The sequence below is a fragment of the Crocuta crocuta genome, unplaced genomic scaffold, assembly GCF_008692635.1.
Source record: "Crocuta crocuta isolate KB4526 unplaced genomic scaffold, BGI_CrCroc_1.0 scaffold299, whole genome shotgun sequence".
Classification (NCBI taxonomy): domain Eukaryota; kingdom Metazoa; phylum Chordata; class Mammalia; order Carnivora; family Hyaenidae; genus Crocuta; species Crocuta crocuta.
This window is the reverse complement of record NW_027532747.1, coordinates 10,957,766-10,978,199: the sequence shown is the minus strand read 5'-3', so window position 1 is coordinate 10,978,199 and position 20,434 is coordinate 10,957,766. Positions and strand designations below refer to the sequence as shown.

At 44.3% G+C, this 20,434-nt stretch overlaps 1 protein-coding gene across 4 annotated transcripts in view; it reads right to left on the bottom strand.

Moving 5' to 3' along the window:
* TTC7B (tetratricopeptide repeat domain 7B) overlaps positions 1-20,434 on the bottom strand; it is a 252,850-nt gene that overhangs the window by 180,234 nt on the left and 52,182 nt on the right. For all 4 annotated transcript variants that reach the window (XM_077780871.1, XM_077780872.1, XM_077780874.1 and 1 more), the window contains exon 4: positions 14,715-14,836. In XM_077780871.1, coding sequence (XP_077636997.1) covers positions 14,715-14,836 — 122 coding nt within the window. The remainder of the gene's footprint in view (positions 1-14,714; positions 14,837-20,434) is intronic.

The window sequence follows — 20,434 nt, the reverse complement described above, 5'->3', positions numbered from 1 at the left end:
CCGCTCAGAGCCTGGAGCCTGCTTCAGATTCTGTGTCTCCTTCTCTCTCTGCCCCTCCCCAGCTTGTATTCTGTCTCAAAAATAAACCTTAAAAATTAAAAAAAAAGAAAAGAAAAGAATAATTTCATTCACAATAGCATAAAAATGAATAAAATAATTAGGAACAAACAATAATAAATGCAAAACTTGAACAATAAAAACTACAAAAAATTATTGAGAGAATCAAACAAAATCTAAATAAATGGAGCAATACTGGATTGGGAGATTCACTATTACATATATGGCAATTCTCTCTCAATCGATCTAGAGATTCACTGCCAACCATATCAAAATCCTGGCAGGGTTTTTTTGGTAGAAATTGATAAGTTGATTCTAAAATTTATATGGAAATGTTAAGGACTGAGAATAGCCAAAATAATTTTGAAAAAGAACAAAATTAGAGAACTCACACTATCTAATGTCAAAACTTGCTATAAAGCTACATATTCAAGACAGTGCGGTATTGGCTTAAGGACAGAAATATAAATCAATGAAATGAAACAGACATTCCAGAAATAAACCTTTACATTTATGTTCAGTTAACTAATTTTTTACAAAAGTGTCAAGGCAATTTAGTGGGAAAAGAGACTTTTCAACAAATGATGGTTGGACAACTGGGTATCTAGATACCAAAAGTTTTAATTTTTTTAATGTTTTATTTATTTCTGAGAGAGAGACAGTGTGATCAGGGGAGGGTCAGAGAGAGAGGGGGATACAGAATCTGAAGCAGGCTCCAGGCTCTGAGCTGACTATCAGCACAGAGCCTGACACAGGGCTCGAACTCACTAACCATGAGATCATGACTTGAGCCGAAGTCGGACGCTTAACCAAATGAGCCACCCAGGCGCCCCTAGATACCAAAAATTTTTACACAGACCCTTACCTCACACCATACACAAATATGAACTCAAAGCAGATTAGAGACCTACATGTAAAAGCTAAAACTATTAACATTTCTGGAATAAAACATAGGAGAAAATCTTCGTAGTCTTAGATTAGGAAAAAATTTTCTTAGATATGACACCAAAAGGATGATCCATAAAAAGAAAAACTGGACTTCATCAAAATCAACTTTTCCTCTTTCTTTAAAAAAATTTTTTTTAATGTTTTATTTATTTCTGAGAGAGAGAGAGAGACAGCATGAGCACGGGAGGTTCAGAGAGAAAGGGAGACACAGAATCTGAAACAGGCTCCAGGCTCTGAGCTGTCAGCACAGAGCCCGATGCGGGGCTCGAACCCACGAACTGCGAGATCATGACCTGAGCCGAAGTCGGATGCTTAACCGACTGAGCCACCCAGGCGCCCTAACTTTTCCTCTTTCAATGATCTCTTTAAAAAACTTAATACAAGCTCAGACAGGCGGGAAATATTTGCAAAGTATATACCTGATAGAAGAGTTGGACCAAGAATATATAAAGAACTCTTACAACTTGATAATAAGACAACACAATAGAAAACAGGGCAAAAGCTCTGAACAGATATTTCATCACGGAAGGTATAAAGACAGCTAAGAGGCACACGAAAACTGCTGAACGTCATTAATCATTAGGGAAATGCACGTTAAAATCATAAGGAGACACCACTACAAACTCATGAGGCTGGCTTTAATTTGAAAACTGACAATACTAAGTGTCAAAGAGAATGAAAAGCAGCTGGACACTCCTACGTTGCTGGCAGGGATGGGAAATGGCACAATCACTTTGGAAAGCAGCTTGGCAGTTTCTTAAAAAGTTAGACACGAACTTATCATATGACCCATCAGTCCCACTCCCATGAATCTATCCAAGGGAAATGAAAACATGTCTACAGAAAGATCTGTACATGAACGTTCATCGCAGCATTATTCATAATAGCAAAAAAGTGCAAACGACCCAAACATCCATCAATTGGTAAATGAATACACAAAAGATCGCATAGCCATGCGATGGAATCACTATTTAGCAATAAAAAGCAATGACCTACTGAGACTTGCTACAATGTGCGTGCCCATAAAAAACCATGCTAAGGGAAAGAGGCAAGATGCGAAGGACTTATCATATGCTATGATTTCATTTATGTGAAATGCTTAGAAAAGGCAAATCTATAGAGCCAGAGAACAGATCAGTGGCTGCCTGGGGCTGAGGGGGAATGGAAACACACAAATAAGCATGAAGGACTTTTTATGGTGATCGAAATGTTCTAAAGGTGCCATGTGCCGATGGCTGCTCCACTGTAAAAATGTATTAAAAACAATTAAACTTCATATTTACAACAGGTGAGTTTTTGATATATCTATTAAACCCAAATAAAGCTGCTAAAAATAGAGCAGCTTGCTTTTTATGGTAGTCTTGGCTATTTCTCCCTCCCCGATGTTTACCTTCTCATTCTTTTGTCTCTTGGGTCACTTCTTCGTCAATTTCCATCCCAGTCTCTGCAGCTTCCCCTCACTGTGGGGCCCAACCCCGGCAAAGAGCCCCGTGGTCCACTGTCAAGTCTTCTGAGGGGCCAGACTGCTCTAGCCCCTTAAACCTCACTCAGCAAAACCCTCTCATTTTTAACTGCTAATCCCTTTGGCCTGCCAAGCTGTCCCGTAAATCCTTGTAGGCTCTTTTAGGGTCTCTTTTTCTCGGCCCATCAAATCCCCCATTGCTTCCCTCTGCCATCTTCCACAAATGCAAGTAACAAATGCAAGTCACAGGCTAGTCCATAGCCGTCGGATGTTGTCACATCGGCTTGTACCTTGAAGCTCATGAGTATACCTTGTCATCTAGTTCTGCTACAAATATTGTTTTGGGTTTGCCACCTGGTTACTGTGTCTTTTTTTTTTTTTAAAGTCTTTAATGTCTATTTCTTTTTAAGAGACAGAGCGCAAGTGGGGGAGGGGCAGAGAGAGAGGCAGACACAGAATCGGAAGCAGGCTCCAGGCTCTAAGCGGTCAGCACAGAGCCCGACACGGGGCTCAAACTCACAAACTGTGAGATCATGACCTGAGCCAAAGTCGAACGCTCAACTGACTGCGCCACCCAGGCGCTCCTACTGTGTCTTTCTTATGTGGATATGTGAGAAGATCCAAAAACCATGTGCCTCTGTTGTCATCACCTTCCCAGATTTCTCAGCTGCTGATCTGTACCCTTCCCTCTAGGGAGCTGACAAATCCTTCACCCTATGGAGTCAACCCTTGGTATAGTGCTGACTATGTGTCGGACTGTCCAAGCACCCTACCATTACTAACTCACTTAATCTGCTTAACGACAATATGAGTTGGCACTATTATTGTCTCCAATTTACAAGCAGGAAAACTGAAACAGAGAGGTCAAGTAACTTGCCAAGGTCACAGTGCTAGTGAATGTCTCTATAAAATCTAGTCAGTGTTCTTTAACCACTAGACAATGTTGCCTTTAACGAAATGCAGATGCAAAGTATCTGGCCTGACAGATCTAGCATTCACCTGTGGCTGACACCCCTGGCCCCTCAGTCCTCCCTAAGATGGGAAATTATACCCCTCCTTCAAAGACCAAGTTCAAATGTCAATTCTACGAAACTGGATGAGCTCACATAGGCAGGTGGCTGCCTCTTCCTTCCTCCCCCTTCTTTTCTCCAACCCATCCCTTTATGATTGGGCTTTTCACCAGGTGTTAGAATTATTCCTTGGCATCCTTGTCTTCCCATTGAGCTCAGGGAACAGTTTTTATTCGTCTCCTCTCCCAGAGCTCACCTTAGTGATGGGCGCCCAGCAGGCTCTATATAAACATTGATGGAATTGAGTCGGCAATAGTTTTTTTTCTTAAAACTAGCTCAGAATGTACTTGAAAGCAATATAATTACATCTTTTTTAAAAAAAAAAAATCTGTAATTCAGAGGTTTTACCAAGTCTGGCTAATGAGTTTTTCTGGGGCATTCTTCAGAAGAAACACAGCATCTGATTCTCCTGATATTTTAGCTGCTTATTTCCAACAGGCATAGATTGTTGCTTCTGATGCTAATTTGCCAGAGAGATTCAAAGGAGAACCAGCTACCACACCCTTCAACCAAGCACCTGGCAGCAGAGAAAGGATGGGGAGGAAGAGCTCGCAGAAGGAAGGTACCATGTGTCTGTGCCAGGCCATAAAAATTACCACCAAACTCACTGGCAAATAAACAGGTAAAATTCAAACCTAAAATAGAGAGGAAAGTGGAAAAACCAAACGTCAATTGAAAAGAAATAATTCATTAATTTTTAAAATCTTGTAATGCAACAGGGGTGTCTGGGTGGCTCAGGTGGTTAAGCGTCCGACTTCAACTCATGTCATGATCTCGTGGCTCGTGGGTTCAAGCTCTGCGTCGGGCTCTGTGCTGACGCTCAGAATGTCCCTGTCTCCCTCTCCCTCTGCTCCTCCCCCACTCATGCTCTCTCTCTTTCAAATATAAATAAACATACAAAAAAATACGAAATAGAAAAATAGAAATCTTGTAATTGAACAGAGAATTTTGCCATGAGAAAATACAATTATATTATAGATTTCCTTGTTGGTGTACAGATCTATGGCAGACATTGCCATACAAATATAAAGGCAGATATTTGGAAGAAAATTTACAACCCCCCCTTGTTTTCAATAGAAGGTTCTAGTCGTTCCTACGAAGAGTCAGAAATCCTGCAGATGCCTCCGTCATTTTCTGGGCTTTAGCTCAATCTCTCTCTGCCGCTCTAAGACTTGACTAAAAATACCTCTCGGGGAAAAAAGAATGGAGAAAAACTTATGGCTTAAAAAGAAATAGGTAGGGAGTATCCCTTGACAGAGCTGGGGACCCCACCCCTCCGACCCTGCTCTTATGTAAATATTGCTGCATTTGACACCTAAACCAGGGAAAGAAAACAGCAGGTTAATGAGTTTGCTCTGGACAAGAGCCAGAACAGGGGTGCTGCCTGCCTCCCCACCCTCTCCTTCCCATCCACCCTCCCTCTAGGGCAAACACATCTGAACTTGCTCTGTGGCGCGGATATCACTAAACTACCAGGAAAGCTCCCCGCAGTCGACAGGTTCAGAAACAGTGAAATTTGGCTTCCTTCCTGACCAGACAGGATGCCAATTCCTCTTTCCCAACACACATGGCATTTCAACGGTTGGCCCTTGGGGGGCCACGTACAAAGGCCACCCTTAAAACACTCTGACATGCTTCTGTGTCCAACTCTGCCCACGAAGTTTCAACTCGAGGAGATCCTTACCTAAAAAATGTGGGTCTGGGAAGCCCGGGGAGCAAACTTTCTCAGTAACTAAACCACTGAAGACAGTAATTCTCGTCCCTGCTGTGGGAACTCGGGACTCCCGTCCACACGTGTACGCGATAGGCATGAGTGAAGAGGCCTGTAGTCACCAAAATTCCACTAAGCTATAGGAGCACTAGACCAGGCCAGGGCCTGCTTGAGAACTTTCTTATAAGGAAGCCACCATTCAATGAGAAAGAACAAAATCTGGCCACGTGTAGCAACATGGATGGACCTTGAGGGTGTTATCCTGAGCAAAATAAGTCAGGCAGAGAAGGACAGATACCTTATGTTTGCACGTATAGGAGGATTAGGAGGACCATGGGGGAGAAGAAGGGGAAAANGAGGGCTGGGGGGGGGTGTGGGGGAGGGGAAGGGGGGTGATGGGCATGGAGGAGGGCACTTGTGGGGATGAGCCCTGGGTGTTATATGGAAACCAACTTGACAATAAACTATTAAAAAAAAGAAAAGAAAAAAAATAAGTAAGCCGCCATTACTGTAAATATCCTCCAATCTCAGAGGTAGGGCAGAAAGCCGATGTCCCTCAGCTTTACCCAGAAAATGTATTATTTCTTACTGGGGTCAAGGAAGTTATTTAACGCCTGGCCCCCTCCACCCTCCTTTAACAGAAGGACATCATATTCAGAAAGACCTAGCTGAGCATAGCACATCTCCCTCTTTACCACCGAGAAGCAGTAACTGGGGCAGTAAGTTCCATTTAGCTCTCAATAAATATATGCCACATTACCTAATTTTTAAGTAAGCACACGTCAGGCATCTGTGAACCACAGCTATCTCAGCTGAAAATGAGAGGCTCACTTGCTCACTCGTTCATTCATGGACAGCTCAATACCAGACATTGCTCGAAGTACAGAGGCCTCCCCACAGAAAACAGAAACTTCTGCCCAAGTGGAACGTATATTCTAGTGATGGGAGACAGACAAACTAGATAAGAAAAAAAAAATACAATGTGAGCAAAGGGTTAACAAATTCCTTTCTTTGTCCGGTTGAGAATTTGACCTGAGGTTAACTTTCCAGTGCTGTTTCCCGGGAAACCTAATAAAGATAAAATGTCAATTATGTTACCAGGCAACATTGCTTATGATAAAAATGACCCCTGATTGATAACTTGCATCTGGACTGGAAGGAACCATATGCATCTGATGCAGACATCGTAGTCTGGGCTTCCTCAAATGTGAGGGCTTAAAACTGAGCACCTCCCTTGGGGACCCCTGAATACTTGGGACAGATCCCATGCCTGCTAATTGTGAGGCTTATCCTTTACCACTTGATGGGGAAAGGGCAAATACAACAGCTCCTGGGTGGCCATATGGACTGCTGAGAGCATGATTCACATAGAAGAGAAGCCCCTGACATCCCCTGCTGGAGATTTATGATCCTGCTCTGGATCTTTCTATTTAGATGGGTGTCAACTGTGGCCTGTGAAAGTCTTGTGAGTCAGAGTGTTTAGCTGAACCGAAGAAGACCCTGGTGAGCACTGTTTATAGTATATTTGATCCTGGTTAAATGTTAAGGAGAAAATAAGACCGATAAAAAAAGGATAGGTCAGTTGGGCAAGACGCTTCTGCAGGTCTCTACAGGTCTAAAGAATAAGCGCCCCTTCCCCCAACTCCTTGACTTTGCCAGTTAGCTGCCATGCACTGATTTATCTTCCCAGGCTTCAGCTCAGTCACTCCCTCAGGAAAAACTCCACTAACCACCAAATCTAGGTCAATTTCATTTTAAAACGGACTCCCATGGAAATGGGTACCTTCCCTTCTGAGCACTATCTCAGCACTATACATCCAAGAATATAATGATCGAACTTCTCTCCGAGAGCAAGGAGCATGTCTGGCTGCTCACCATTTTATCCTCAGCACCTGAAGAATGTCTGGCACACAGCAGGGGCTGAATAAATGCTGGCAGAACAAGTGAATGTCACAACATATCATCTGAAACCAAACAGAGGTGGGTAGTAGCCCTCATACCACACTGTTTGTTCCTGCGGTGCGTGTTTATTCTTGCTACTCCCATCCAGAGCATGACCCGAGAATTAGTCTGCAAATATTGCCATTGCTAACAGTAATTCCCAGGGGATCAATCTCCAGTCATATCAAGAGGTATTGGGAATATTTTAAAAAATGTTAACTTTGTTAGACACCGTACTGCACATCTCTTTTAGGAAAACTTGCCAAGTGAAAGGGTAAATTTTTAAAAAAATGAGCATTGTCTTCTTCCTATTTCTGAAGGCTTACCTCACTGGTAATTTTTATCTTCCTGCTGAACTAGAAAGTCCATAGGGATCACCTGCTGTCTTAACCCTAGCTCCTAGCCCATGAATATTTGATGGATGAATAAATAAGTGAATGAATAAACAAATAATCTCTCCCTCTCCTCCTGTCCCTATTAAAACAGAAAATCACCACAGAGACAAATCTATTGCAAAGAACTGAAATAAACTGATATACTAGTTCATCTCTCAGGGAATTCCAATTCTAAATGGTGGCTTAAAAGAGGTAGTGCACAGCTGGTCAAAACCATGTGCGGAGTGGCCTTTATGAGACGCGATTAACTGCCCAGTATGTTCACTGGTCCCTCCCTCTTCACCCTCCCATCTCGGCACTTTGGAAGCCTAAAATGACCTAGCCTCTTCTACTAAGGCCAAGGGCAGACCAGCATGGACGCACCTCCCCCGTTGTCCTTGTAAAGAGTTCAGACAACACAGGGCTCTAACATGCATTGTAAGTACATTGAAAGCAATTACCTGTTCCCGATAATTCATTCCCCATAATTCATCACTGAAAGTGGTCTTGGAGTTTTGTAATTAAAATTGACGAAGATTCCTTTGTTTCCATACTAAAGTTCTGATGGCATTAAGGGATTAGCCAGACCCCCGTCTACATTTAAACAAAACAGAGAAGACTTGGCTGATGCGTTTTGTTATATAAATAATTACATCCAGACCGGCTTTTAAAAGTCCTTGTTTTCTAAGTGTAACGTATTTCTTCAAGCTATGCCCAGTGCTCCACTGTCAAGAGCAGGCATGGTCCATATGGTCCAAGTGGTGAGGAAAAGGGACTGGCTGTCAGGAGGAAGTCCAAGTCCCAGGTCTGCCACCAACCGGTCATGTGGCTCTGAGTAAACTGATGCTGCCTTATCTTCTGACTGTTTTCCCAACCAAAATGTAAACTCCACGGGGGCCCTGACTGGGTCTCACCTGCTCTCTTTGATCAGTGTTTGGCAGCAGTAAGTAACCCAGAAAGGTTCTCGAAACACATTTATTAACTGATACTGAACGTGGTTTCTGGGCTCTCAGATTCCCCGCCTGTAAAGGGCAGCGATGGAAACAAACGTGCTCTGACAAGTCTGCAGGACTTCCAGACCCCGTGCCCCACCACCAGTTCGCCTATTACGGAAGTTGTCCTTAGTGGTGAAATGACTGGTGTGACATGCTCAGGGCAGCGAGCGAGGCTGACCGAAAGCCCTACGGACCGAGTCTGTGACTCTCCGCTGGCAACTGCTTCGGCCACACAGAACCCTTTCAGATTCTGAAACACGCCAAGGCCTTTCCTGGGTCAAGACCTCGCACATGCTGGACCCTCTGCTTGGAATCCTCTTTCTCGTGCTCTCGGCAGGCTTATCTCCTTCTCACGGTCACCCCCTCGGCAGACCTGGCCTGCCCACCCTCCCACAGCAGATCCTCTGCTCTTTCCCGCACTGCACCCACTCATTGCCTGACACGTCTTCCAATTTGTGACTGTACACCTTGGTTTACCGGTTTATCATCTGTCTCCCTCCGCCGACTGCATCCTCTCTGAAAGCCTGGACTCTGTCTCTTATATTCGCCAAGGTAGTACCAAGCACAGTACTTGACACACAGCAGAACTCAACAAATGCTTGTCAGATGACCGGCCAAATCCACAGCGCGCCAGGCCCTATGCTGAGAGGTTTAAGTTCAAATCCACAGATCTCTACATAAACCCTCACTTCAGCCAGATGGGTCTCCTCGTACCCCGCAGAATGTATACAATGCTGACTAGAGTTCCAACTCCATACTTCTACCTGCTATTTGGGAGGCAACCCTGGCTCTCCCCAGTCGACTGGCATTGACAGCATTTCCAGTGCATGTCCCCAGAGATTTACTCCCCTTTACAAATTGTGCGGCTGTCTCAACGTGGCCGCTTTCTTAATTTGCGTTTGTGGCAAACCTGGACCTTGCCCGGGCAACGTACACAAAGTATCCTGAAACTGCTTGTTTTAATTCCTAACTCCACATGGGACTGTAAGTTGTAGGAGGGCAGGGACTCTGGCCCTCCTTTTCACCAGCGCCTAACTCAGACAGGGTCCGGTACCTCACAGGTATGCAATAATCCTCATTAAGTGCACACATGACCTCGCTGAGTGAATGAATAAATGGGCCTACAGATTTGAGCTCACTTCAGCCAAAGTGATCAGGTGTCCTTCCTTGTTTGCTTCTTGGTGCAACAGTATCAGGACCTTTAGAGTTACTTAGGTTTACGTCTTAACCTTTTCTTTCCTCCTACTATCTCCTAGAGTGCAGGCCCATTCCCTTCTAACCTCTGAATGCCTAGAAGATCATCATGGATGAGACGTTGATACATAACTTCCTGGAAATGTGTCTGAATTCTCCCATGTTGGCTGCATATGACTTCTCATAGAGTCGCATGGGGTTTAAGAAGGGAACACTTCTGACCACTCCAGGAGGGAAGACAGCCAGAATGCTAGCTAGAATGCAAAGGTGAAGGCCAAGCAAGCATGGAGCTCCAGTGCATGGAGCACGGCCCCCCTGGCTTCCCGGCTAGCCCCTCCCCATGGTCACATGGGCCACAGGAGCCTGTCTGCCGGCGGCTGCCATCTGGGGGCCATAAACACAGGAAGCACCCTACTCAGCAGCCCATGGGACACAGGAGGCCTCTCTCTCCCTAATTCTAGGCTACGTTAAGCAGAGCTGAACAGTTACAAAGGGCAACAAAATTATGGGGGAAGTCTAGGAATTTTTAAAGCTAATGCACAGTGGTGATTAGTGGTGTATTTGATGGCCTGTAATAACAAAACTCCAAAAAGGCCTCCTAAACCACTTTCCCCTGCAGCGAGGTGGCAAGCATCTCGGGGAACTCGGAGTCTGACCAACGGCCTGACTTCCCACCTTGTCTGAGTCAGGGTCCCCCAGGGACAACTCCAGGACACACTGTGGCAGAGAGCACAACCCACGGGCACGCCTCCCAGCTGTCGCTGGTATCTGCCTTGTTTTAACTTATCCCCACCCTCCCTGAAGTAAAAGCAATTCAGAGCCAGGGAAAACACGCACCGCAATCCATTTGCTCAGCCAGTACACCTGACATGGCTGAAAAGAAGCAAAGCCACTTGAAATGTCCTTTGCTACCCTCTGTTTACAAAAGATGACCAAATATTCCTAAAACAGCCTGTACTCAATAACTGTCATCCCAAAGCCAAGCTTTCTGGAAATTCTGGCCACGAGGACTCAAGTGAACAGCATCATTTCTCTTCTCCTTAGAAGGCCGAGGGGAGGGGCGCTTGGCTGGCTCAGTCGGAAGAGCCTGTGACTCTTGATCTCAGGGTTATGAGTTCGAGGCCCCATGTTGGGTGTAGAGATTACTTTAAAAAAATTTTTAAAATCTTTCAAAAAAAAAAAAAACCAAGGAAGGCCGAGGGGAGCACGAGGCTTAGACCCACTGTGTTGCCCCGTGAACGCCCGCTGCTACCATGTCAGACCAGTCACCTACCTCCTTTCCCTGAAGCACTAAGCTATCCAAGCTCACTGAGACACATCGTGAGCACGGCTCACCTAAACCAGCAGGCATAAGTAAATGCCCTTCCCTGAAAAACATGTGGTGTGAGCCTCCACAACCAAATGCGTGATGGCTGCTTCACAAAATCCCACTTGAACTTGGTTCCACGTCCTGCTGGCAAGTCAACTGGGCACCATCATCACCGGAAATGACCGCTTAGCACCCGCTGCTTGCCTGACGCCTTATGATGCGCTCCCACGTGCATTTTCTTACTTGCGTGTTACCTCAGCTCTGTGACATAGGTGGGATCACACCCATTTTACAGACAAAGAAACTGAGACCCAGCGAGGAGAAGGACTGGTTCCAAGTTCAAGGCCTCTGGCTCCAACACCCTTGCTGCCCCTCATCTGAGTGCCAGCCTGGGCAAGGCCTTCCGGGAACCCACAGAGGGAGCAGTACTGGCCCTCGAAGGTGAACGCCCTCTGATCTCACCCACTGCAGAGCCTGAGCTACCCACAGGGTGAGAGAACTAGATGTGAAACAGATGTGGCCATGTGGCACCAGGATGGCCCCAGACATTGTCTCCCTCCGGGAGGAAAGAGGCTGCAGGAGGGGCCAGGGGAAAGGAGGAGAGAGGAAGGAAAGGATGAGCTGTGACAAGCTCTGGATGAGACATGAGGAAAAGTGCAATGAGAAAACCCCAATCAACAGCAGAGGCTGGGAACCCACACCCTGGCAAGGCCTCAGGCTTGGGTCCAGCGCCTCCCCCCTAGAGGGGCAGGATGACAGCAGCCCACACACCGTCAGAGGGTCGGACCAAGCGTCTCCACACACGGACAGACCTTCCCTTGAGTGGCGCGGGGCTGGAAGGACCCAGGACCCAGGTCCGCTGAAGGCGGACCCAGGCAGCCAGGTCACTGTGTGCACATGGGGGTGACCTACAGCACCAGCCTCGTGGGGCGGCAGCACCCAGGAAGGAGCACACACCGTGAGGGTCAGTGATGGTGAAGTAGGAGCCTTGGTGAACACAAAAGCATCCCCAGGATCTAAGGTCCGGAGCTCAGGCTCTTTCGGAAAGAGACCCAAGTTCACTGGTTTGGCACTCACTCTTGGAAAAGATTGGAGAATTACAAAGTATAAAATTAATTACTAAAACTCATTAAGTCCTCAGGGATGACAGCTAAAAAGCTGAGGGCGGCTAAGTACACTTCTCTTTTTTTAAAGTTTATTTATTTATTTTGAGAGACAGAGAGAGAGAGTGTGAGCGGGGGGAGGGGCAGAGAGGGTGAGGGAGAGAGAGAGAGAATCCCAAGCAGGCTCCACAGTGTCGGCACAGAGCCCAACGCCAGGCTCCAACTCATGAACTATGAGGTCACGAACCTGAGCCTAAATCAAGAGCCAGATGCTTAACTGACTGAGTCACCCAGGAGCCCCTAAGTGTATTTCTAAAGAAAAAAGATCTGCTTCATCGATTTCCATCTCTTATTACGAAGCTCTTCTACAGTACATTCTCTTATCCTCACAAATCAGTCTAACCCCGTCCATTATATCCTTCCGGATACATATTTTTAAAGTGCAGAAAGACAAAAAGGAGCAAATATATCAGAAGATGGGAAGTCAGAAGCCACTGGTGCTTAGGCACAGCAGTCACCTCCAGCTGTCCCCACCTACTCTGCAGAGACCCTCGCTGCGGACATCCACTGATAAATGGACATCCACTGATAAATGGACATCCACTGATAGAGCAGTGCTCTAAGTCAGGGGGTCGAGGAAGCACTTGGGCATGCCCAAAAGCTCCGGCTGCTTTTTCTCTTTTCATCCACATTTTGTGGTCCCCAAACTGGCCTTCACCTCTATCTACCCCAAAGGAATCCCTCATCACTGCCGCACAATCCCAGCCTTCCGGACACTGCAGCTGGCAAGGACCCTCTCGAGTAGCTGGCCGATCCCATCACTAGTCTTCAGAGCCCTGAGAGAAAAGCAAGGAGGCAAGAAAGGAGGTGAAGAGGCTTCAAAGTTTTGCAGTCTCTTCACTTTGGCTACATCAATGGGAATCTCCTTGAACTTGGGTAAAATGAAAAGAGAAATGAGCCGGTAAGCAATTCCCGGCATGTAATCCATCATCTCGTGCAAACCTCTCATCATTATTTTTTAGTGGGATTCCAGTGGGCTGCCAACATTTCAGGGCAGGAGGCCAGAGCCCAGTAGCTTCTTCTTCCTCAGTGAATAGGCTTCGGATGAACATAAATGATCCGGCCCACCTTCACCAATCTTGCATAAAGCGCTTTCAATAGCAGGGACTGGTTTGGCACCCCTGAGAGCCCCAAGGGAATGCATTCCTGCCTCCAGACTTGTATTGGGGAGTCAGCCACACACACTTACAGGTGAGAGAGAGGGAGAGCAATGTCGGGGTCCCTCTTTGAGACTAAAAGGGAGAAGAAATAGATCCTCGAAAAATATTCCAAGCTCCCTCCCTTCTCCCTCTATTTATAACATCATTGGAAAGAGAACTAAAAATTGAGCTTAGGGGACATGCGCTATGGCTCAGATGATCTCAGTCAGTGGTAGATGAGATCAAATTTGCGAGCATCTTCTTGGTGCCAAGGCCTCAAGCCAGTCCAAACCTTGGGGTGTCATTGCAGCCCTTCGCAGGCCATGCCAATCTGAATCAATGGCCTTGGAGCCAAGCGGGCCTTCTCTACAAACAGTTTAACAAGATTTGGAAAATAAGCATTTACCACGACAAATGGAAAATGGATGCATGTGGCTCTGAGCCACCAGGCAGATGAAATTCTACTTCCGTGAGCTACGCCCCAAGGTTTGAAGCTCTTAAAAATGAACAGGGAGCAGGTCCACTGTTCATTTATTCCAAAGCTGGGACCTGGGTCCCTTCTGTCATTCAAAGCACTACATGACTATTCCTAGAGGAAAGGGGACGGGCCCCTAGGGGCCTCCCGTGCCCAGCCCAGGAGGAGCTACGGAGGAGCCAGATACCTACTGTTGGTCTTCATGCACATCTATCCTGCAGCACAAGGTCAAAACAAGGACAGCTAAAGAGATTTGGAACACAATCATCGCATTTCTCATAAAAGCCACACAAAAAGGAAAACCGCCACCAAATGCCTTAGACAGCTAACCCTCACGTTCACATTATCCAACTTTCTTCACCCCTTTCCAAAGGTAGCTCAAGTGGAAAGCGTTCTTGCGTGGCCTCAGAGCCGCCCCACGTTCATAAAAACTGTCTGATATCTGGCAGACCCAAGTCTCTGGACTGATAAGCCATTCCAAAGGAGGTGACCCTGTGTGCTGGGGGTCCCAGGTTAGGATGCCCGTCCCCCAGAAGAAGCGGGAGGTCTGCAGAGCCTCTGCCACGGAGGAAGGATGGCATAACGCACACTCCCGTCAGAGCCACCCGCTGGGCTGGTGCTTCATTCCTGTGACTCATACCCGTACAGCCCTCCTTCCTCCCTCTGCCACCCTCAAACCTCATGGCAAAGTGAGAGAGCGGGGGGGGGGGGGGGGGGAGAAGACAAAGGAGCCCACATCCATTATTCTCAAAAACGATTGCAATCGTAGTTCATATTTAAAACTGCTTTGTTACAATAGCTAAACCGGAGACAGCATTGTAAGGCTTTCTGTTTTCCTTCTTTAGGAACCTGGTTTAAAAAATGAAGAAGGCTTACCCATTTTTGAAATAGAGGACATGGGCTCTCTGAAGTCCTGTTTCTAGGAAAAAACCTAGTTCTTGATCGTGGGGAGCAGGGCCAGGCTTAGGGCTTCTGTTTTGAATATTGGTAAGTATTACCTAGAAGGGGAGAAAACCGGAAAACTAATCAGATCCACATTCAAGCCTCGTCCCTTCGAACCGCATGTCTAAACGCGCTGCACGCACGACCTGACAAATCGCCTTCCTCACGCACACATCGGTGCCTCGGGGCGGGTGCGGAAGTGAGCGTGAGGATTAGGGAAGCCGAGAGAACGGCCCCCATGAGACGGGGCATGGGGTGGCCCTCCTGGCGAGGATAGCTGAGGCCTGAAGGGTGCTCAAGTGTGCATGGTACCAGGATGAGATCTGAGGTGGAGGGTTCTGCTGGGTGCCAGGATGTTCACAGAGAGTCTGGGTGAGAGAAACAGGTCCCAACAACGGGCAGGAAGAGTCATCCGCTACCAATAGCCAAGGTCACGGACAGGCAGGCTGAAGCTCCAGCCCTACATAAGCCTGATGATCTCCAGAAAGGGCTGAGCCTAAGAAGCGCTGTGATTGGCACTGGTCCCGAATTCCCCAGGGAACCCTCTAAGCTACAGAGCCAAGGTCTATGGACTCTCAAGGGGAGAGCCGAGACAAACAACCTAAGCTCTCCCTCTCCCCACACTTGATCTTTTGTCAACAGATAACGAGGTTTTAAAGGTTTAAACTTTTAGCCCCGGCAAGAAAGACTGCCAAGTAAGCGGGAGAAAGACCTGCAAGTTGAGTGGGTTCTAGAGTGATGTGTAAACACATACCTACTATTACAAAGGCTACTCGCTTTAAAGTGGCAAGTCAAATAAAGCATTTATCAAACAAGCTCTCTGTGGCCCATTTAAAAAACCATACAAGTGTTCTCCAAACATGCTGTCCACGTTTGCTGAAAGTCAGCAGCTCTTCAAAGACCCAGCTGTTAGCCAAACCCCAAACCTCCTGGAAGTCTCAAAATTATCCCCCGAATGGAGGTGAAGCGACTGCTGGATCCCTAACTCTCGAGCTTTGGGAGACAGAAAAGAAAGCACACAATGAACAGATGTTGTGGAATGAAACCCAGGTGGGCAACCCTTGCATCTGAACAACATCCCAGCATCTTATGAAAACTGCCTGGCTCCTTCCCGACTTAGCTCTCGGCTCTGCGAGTGCTGAGAGGTGGGTGTTCCTCCTACCCCTGGGAACGGACTGCAGGCTCCTCCCCAGCGTATCCTCCAAGTGCCGCGGATGTACAGAGCACCATCTCTTGTAAGTCTCTCTCAGGATGATCTCATCCGTTCCTCCGAGCTTCAGAAATCATCTCCATGCTGCCAACTCCTAAATTTGTCTCCTCCACTGCAGACTTTCCCCCTCTGAATCCCAGACTCATATTCAATGACTTCCTTGACATCTCCGCTTTGGGGGCCAACAGTTAAACTTTTAAAAAGTAGCCTTCATTTGCTTTCAAAAATAGTTTTTAATCTTTAAAAAATGCCGTGATTATTTTAAAGCAAAAAGCCAATTCCATACAATAGAAAGAAAACTAAAAATCATCTCAAAATCCTCCCCCCACAGAAATAACCAGTTAACGTTTATTGAACAATAATCCATGTATCTCTATACTTATGCGTCAAGGGAAGAAAGATAAAAAACATTTTACAAAAACAGACTGTATTACATATGCCAGCTTTAAACTTAAACCATTACAATTAATTTTAATTGAATTTAAGAGGAGAAACTAAAATGTAACCAAAGTAATCACTCAACTTCAGAAAAATGTGGGTTTTTTTACACATAGTCATTAAAGGCCTGGGCACTTGTCCTAAAGTTAAAAATGGATCTTATATTTATTATATGTATGCATGTGTGCATGTGTGTGTGTGTGTGTGTGGAGAGAGAATATAGATACAGATATAGATACATCTTAACAAGTTAAGTCTTTTGATCCATAAAAGTGGGATGTCTTTCCATCTATTTAGATTTTCTTTAATTGCTTTCAACAGTGATTTGCAGTTTTCAGGGTATAAGACTTGTACTTCATTATCCCCATGTATTTTCATCTTTTTGATGCTATTATAAATGGAATTGATTTAATTTCCTTTTCAGATGGTTCAGTGTACAGAAGTAAAAGTGATGTTTTTATATTGACCTTGTATTCTATAATCTTGCTGAAATCATTTACTAGTTAAAATAGGGTTTGTGGGGTGCCTGGGTGGCTCAGTCGGTTAAGCGTCCGACTTCGGCTCAGGTCATGATCACACGGTTTGTGGGTTCGGGCCCCGCGTGGGGCTCTGTGCTGATGGCCAGCTCAGAGCCTGAAGCCTGTTTCAGATTCTGTATCTCCCTCTCTCTCTGACCCTCCCCTGCTCACGCTGTTTCTCTCTCTCGCTCTCAGAAATAAAAACATTTAAAAATCTTTGTTAATAAAAAATGAAAAAATAAAATAGGGTTTGTGTGTGTGAATTCCTTAGGATTTTCTCTATACAAAATCATGTCCTCTGCAAACAGAAATAGTCTTACTTCTCCATTTTAATACGGATGCCTTTTAGTTCCTCTTGCCTAATTGCATTGGCTAGAATGTCTACTACAATGCTGAATAGAAGGAGTGAGAAGAGACATCCTTGTCATGTTCCTGACCTTAGGGGAAAAACATCCAATCTTTCACCATTATATGTTGTTAGATATGGGTTTTTCATTGGTGCCTCCTATCAGGTTGATGATGTGAACTTCTATTCCTAGTGTGTTGAGGTTTTTTTTTTTTTATCACGAAGGGGTGTTGGATTTTGTAAACGCTTTCTCTACATCTACTGAAATTATCATTATCATGTGGGTTTTGTCTGTTATTCTATTGATATATTAATTGATTTTCACTTGTTAAGTCAACCTTGCATTGCCGAAATGAATCTCCTTCAGTCATGGCATATAATCCTTTTTATGTGTTGGATTAAGTTTGCTGGTATTTTGTTGAGGATATTTGCATCTATAGCCATACGAGATATGAGTCTCATAAAATGGGTTAGGGGGTGTTTTCCTCCTCCTCCGTTTTCTGGAAGTTTTTGTAGTATTGCTATAATTACTTCCTTTAATGTTTGGTAGGATTCACCAATAAAGCCAACTTGACCTGTAGTTTTCTTGCAAGGCTTTTAACTCTAAATTCAATTTCTTTAAAGATATAAAAATATTTGGGTTATCTATTTCTTCTTGAGTGAATTTTGATAGTTTGTGTCTTTCAGAGATCTATTTTCTATAAGTGATCACATTTATTGGCATAAAGTTGGTCATAATTTTCTCTTATAATCTTTTTAAGATTTTATTTTTGAAATAATCTGGTGCTTGAACTCATAACCCCAAGATCAAGAATCACATGCTCCACTGACTGAGCCAGCCAGGCCCCTCTTCCCTACAGCTTTTTAATATCTATGGATCTATAGTACTATCTCTTCTTCTTAGGGGTTCGTAATTTGTGTCTTCTTTCTTTCACTCTTCCAGTCTTGTAAATGGTTTACAATTTTATGGATCTTTTCCAAGAATCCATTTTTGGTTTAACTGATTTCCTCTACTGTTTATCTGTTTTCTATTTCACTGATTTCTGTTCCAATCTTTATTATTTCCTTCTTTTTGCTTGCCGTGGCTTTAATTTTTTCTTCTTTCCCTAGTTTCTTGTATTGGAAACTCAGACCACTGATTTGAATTTCTCTTCCTTTCTAATATATGCATTTAATGTTATAAACTCTTCTATACATTTTGTTTTAGATATTTAGAAGCTCTATTTTAGGTACATATGCTTTTAGAATTACAATGCATTGTTGATTAATTGACCCCTTTTTTATATAACATCTTCCTTTATCTCCTGTAATATTCCTTGTCCCAAATTTAACTCTCTGATGTAATACATTTTAGCTTTGTTTTGATTATTGTTTGCATGGTGTATAATTTTTCTTGTCCACCTACATATTAATTTTAAATGGTTTTCATATAGATAGCATATGTTAGGCCTTGCATTTGCATCCAATCTGAGAATCTCTTCCTTTTAATTCTTCAGACCATTTACATTTAATGTACTTATTGACATGATTGGAACCATCTTGCTAGTTGTTTTTTTATTGTTTCATTTGTTGTTTGTTCTTTTTTCTCTCTCGTTCTGCTTTTTAGATTGATGATTCCATTTCATTTCCACTAATGACTGGTTAATCGTGTTTGTCCATCTGTCATTCTTTCTCTCTCTCTCTCTTGGCTACCCAACTATACACAATATAGCTCTTTAACTTATCACAGTCCATGTTCAAATAATATTACACTAATTCATATACAGCATAAACACCTTGTAATAGTACACTTACATTTCTTTCTCCATCCTTTGTGCAATGGTTGTCACACCTTTTACTTTTTGTTTTTCTTGGCATAGTATTTTTTTTAATAGTTTATTGTCAAGTTGGTTTCCATATAACACCCAGTGTTCATCCCCACAACTGCCCTCCCTCCATGCCTTTTACTTCTATGTGATATATCCCACAATATGTTGTTACTATTATTAATTTAGGTAGTCAATTATCTTTTTTTAAAATGTTTTTGTTTTTGAGAGATAGGGTGTGAATGGGGGAGGGGCTGAGAGAGGGGGGACAGAGGATCCAAAGCAGGCTCTGCGCTGACAGCCTAACAACAGCAAGCCTGATGTGGGGCTGGAACTCATGAACTGTTAGATCATGACCTGAGCCGAAGTGGACACTCAAATAATTGAGCCATCCAGGTGCCCCAAAGTGGTCATTTATTGTCTTAAAAAATTTAAAATAAGGGGGGCACCTGGGTGGCTCAGTTGGTTAAGCGTCCGATTTCAGCTGAGGTCATGATCTCACTGTTCGTGTGTTCGAGCCCCGCATCGGGCTCTGTGCTGACAGCTCAGAGCCTGGAGCCTGTTTCAGATTCTGTGTCTCCCTCTCTCTCTGACCCTCCCCTGCTCATGTTGTCTCTATCTCTCTCTCAAAAATAAATAAAATATTTTAAAAAAAGGAAAGTCTTTTCTATGTATGCTCATTATCACCATTTGTGATGATCTTCACTTTGTCATATCTATCTGTATTTTCTTCTCCTTGAACTTCTTTGCCATTTGTTGTCATGCAAGTCTGTTGGTAATGCATTCTTTCAACTCTTGTCTGTCCTATAAAAAACAAAGCTTTTGTCTTCTTTCTTCAAAGGTGTCTTGGAATTTTTCATCCAGTACTTTAAAGGTATCTTTCTGATGTCTTTGAACTTGCAGAATTTCTAATGATAAGTCTGTTGTAACCATTACCATTATTCTTCTATATTAAAGTTTCTTGCAGCACCTGGGTGGCTCGGTCAGTTAAGCACCCAATTCTTTGATCTCAGGTCAGGTCTTGATCTCAGGGTTATGGGTTCAAGCCCTGCATCGGGCTTTGTGCTGGGCATGAAGCCTATTTAATAAATAAATTAATTGATTAATTAATTAAATTAAATAAAGCTTCTTTTTCTCTGGCTTTCTTCAAGATTTTATCTTTGATTTTCAACAGTTTAAGTGTAACATATCAAAGTATAAGTTTCTATTTATCCTGCCTGGTGTACTCTGAGATTTTTGGATTATGTGCTTTGTTTTGTTTCAGTAATTTTGAAAAACTCTTAGACATTTTCTCTTCAAATATTTCTTCTGTTCCAGTTTTTTCTCTCTTCTCCTTT